Source organism: Euphorbia lathyris, chromosome 7, assembly GCF_963576675.1.
Source record: "Euphorbia lathyris chromosome 7, ddEupLath1.1, whole genome shotgun sequence".
In the NCBI taxonomy this organism is placed as follows: Eukaryota; Viridiplantae; Streptophyta; class Magnoliopsida; order Malpighiales; family Euphorbiaceae; genus Euphorbia; species Euphorbia lathyris.
In genome coordinates, this window is record NC_088916.1 from 66,224,291 (window position 1) to 66,226,763 (window position 2,473).

At 32.1% G+C, this 2,473-nt stretch overlaps 1 protein-coding gene across 1 annotated transcript; it reads left to right on the top strand.

The window, feature by feature from the left end:
• Positions 1 to 205: 205 nt before the first annotated feature.
• LOC136234831 (cytokinin riboside 5'-monophosphate phosphoribohydrolase LOG5-like) lies at positions 206 to 1,795 on the top strand. The gene is made up of 7 exons (XM_066024316.1): positions 206 to 429; positions 521 to 618; positions 701 to 731; positions 851 to 950; positions 1,033 to 1,103; positions 1,204 to 1,347; positions 1,430 to 1,795. The coding sequence occupies exons 1-7, from the start codon at positions 322 to 324 to the stop codon at positions 1,526 to 1,528; spliced, it is 651 nt and encodes a 216-aa protein (XP_065880388.1). The 5' UTR covers positions 206 to 321; the 3' UTR covers positions 1,529 to 1,795.
• The last annotated feature ends 678 nt before the right edge of the window (positions 1,796 to 2,473 follow it).

The window sequence follows — 2,473 nt, forward strand, 5'->3', positions numbered from 1 at the left end:
GTTTATCAGTCAATCATGGACCCGTCTTTAGTACCCACTAATCCCAAAATAAACTCAATTGACTCCATATATGAAACTTTAATATTTTAAGATAAAGACATCCAATTTTTATTTATTTTAATAAGTGAATTCTGGATCTGTCACTTCCGTCTCCTTCCCTCTACCCCCCTCTCTCTCTCTATATATATATATATAATCCACCCACATGTCTACCTATCTCTCCAATTATATTGGCTCCTCTTTTCATTGAAAGCCATCAAGAAAAAAAAAAACCAAAATTCAGATTATTCAATCAAATCAGAAAAGAGCAAATTCATCATCATGGATGAAGTGAAGTCAAGGTTCAAAAGTGTTTGTGTATTTTGTGGAAGTAGTACAGGCAACAAAGATTGTTACAAGGATGCTGCTCTTCAACTTGGCCAAGAACTGGTACATACTTAATTACCAATTACTACTTCTCCATCTTCTTTTTCTTTCAATTCAGTCCCAAAATCCTAATTCATCATGCCTCTCTTCAAAGGTGTCAAAGAAATTAGATCTGGTTTATGGAGGAGGAAGTGTTGGATTAATGGGTTTAGTATCCCAGGAAGTTCATCATGGTGGGGGTCATGTTATAGGGTATGTATATATTTAATTATATAAGTATTTATTTCTGTAATTTTCTTAAATTGATGAGATTTTTATTTTTATTTTGTTTCAGAATCATACCCAAAACTCTGATGAGCAAAGAGGTAAGTAAATATTGTTTAAAAAAAGAAAGAAAAAAAAGTCCAAAAATGGAAAGAAAAAGATTGTGGTTAAATTGCTTTTTATGGTTAAATTAAGGGATTAAATTAAATTAAATTAATAGATAACTGGAGAAACAATTGGTGAGGTCAGAGCAGTATCAGACATGCATCAAAGGAAAGCTGAGATGGCCCGCCATTCTGACTGTTTTATTGCCTTACCAGGTTTTTTAATTTCTCTAATTTTAATTAATTATTATCTTAATCCCTAATTAATTAACACTAATTAATTAATTATAATAATCAGGTGGATATGGAACTTTAGAGGAGTTATTAGAAGTCATTACATGGGCCCAACTTGGCATCCATGACAAGCCTGTAAGCATCTTCGCTAGCTTTTCGCTAGCTTTTGAGCCGAGTTTTTTATTTTTTCTCGAACATATTTACATAATTAATTCGGGAAAATTATCGTTAATAGGTGGGTTTGCTTAATGTGGAGGGATATTATAACCTGTTGCTAACCTTCATTGATAAAGCTGTGGATGATGGTTTCATAATGCCTTCTCAACGTAGCATTATTGTTTCTGCACCTAATGCTAAAGACCTTCTTCAGAAACTTGAGGTCCTTATACTTTCCATTTGTTCATTTTTTAGTCCTTTTTGAAATGACTGATTTTGATTTGTATTATTATTATTGTTATTAGGAATATGTGCCGTTGCATGACGGAGTTATTGAAAAGGCAAAGTGGGAAGTTGAGCAAGTGGAGCTTAACGCATCCTTGCATACCGAAATTGCTCGTTAGACCATTCAGATGCTGCCACGTTATATACACGTATATTATTATAACAAGGTCTGTTTAACTTTTTAGGAATTACTTGAAATAGATATGTACTTAAATAGATTAAGTTGGATTCTCCTTTTCAAATTTTGTATGTATTGAACTAGAAAAGGAAAAGGAAAAAGGAGATATTAATTTCTTTCTATGGCAATAGATAGGAGGAATTAAAAACAATAATGTATTATTTGTATAATTTTATTTTTATATGCAGTTATGGAAAGTGACTAAGGATATTTATTATATTTTTGCATATTATTAAAAATAAGAGAAAATTAAAAAGAAAACAAGAAGGAAAAACAAAAAGAAATGGCAGCTTTTATTTGCATGCCATAGCCTGGTGTTGCTGCTGTGCTAGTTTTTATTTTAAATTAATTAATAAATATTTTTATTTGTTTGGATAATATTCGAGGCAAGTGTTTTGGCCCTTGAAGGAGTTTGGAGGCAAGAATATCAATCATTCATTAAATTTCATGTGTAATGATCTGTACGAAATGAAGAGTTTATTTTCCACCTTTGATTTAGAGATAGTGAATGGTACATTTCTAAATTGATTGAGAGGAGTTGATGCTTCACTTCTTATAATTATTGATAATTCTGAAGTTTCCTTCGTGTCGTTCTTTGAATAATCTGCAAGATAAAACAGACAGTCAGAGAGGGATTGAAGTCCAACCAATCAACTCCAATGCCTAAGCAAAGATTTGAAAGTGATTGAATACTCGTCCCTTTAGAGTTTGCCACACTTGTCTATTTATAATGTTCCGACCGATTTCCTCTTCTTCTAGGAATAATTTCTTTACTGAGAATCTTTTTTCTATTAAGAGAAGTCTTCTTTTAGGGAGGAGTCTTCTACTAGAAGACGTTTTCTAGACGACTTCAACTAGCTAGCAGGAGGGTTTTCCTTGATGGAAA

Excerpts from the sequence above, each read along its gene's own strand:
- LOC136234831 (XM_066024316.1), top strand. The coding sequence starts at position 322 with ATGGATGAAGTGAAGTCAAGGTTCAAAAGTGTTTGTGTATTTTGTGGA. Across the intron at positions 619-700 it reads GGTGGGGGTCATGTTATAGG|AATCATACCCAAAACTCTGA; the intron begins GTATGTATATAT and ends ATTTTGTTTCAG. Across the intron at positions 1,348-1,429 it reads ACCTTCTTCAGAAACTTGAG|GAATATGTGCCGTTGCATGA; the intron begins GTCCTTATACTT and ends TATTGTTATTAG.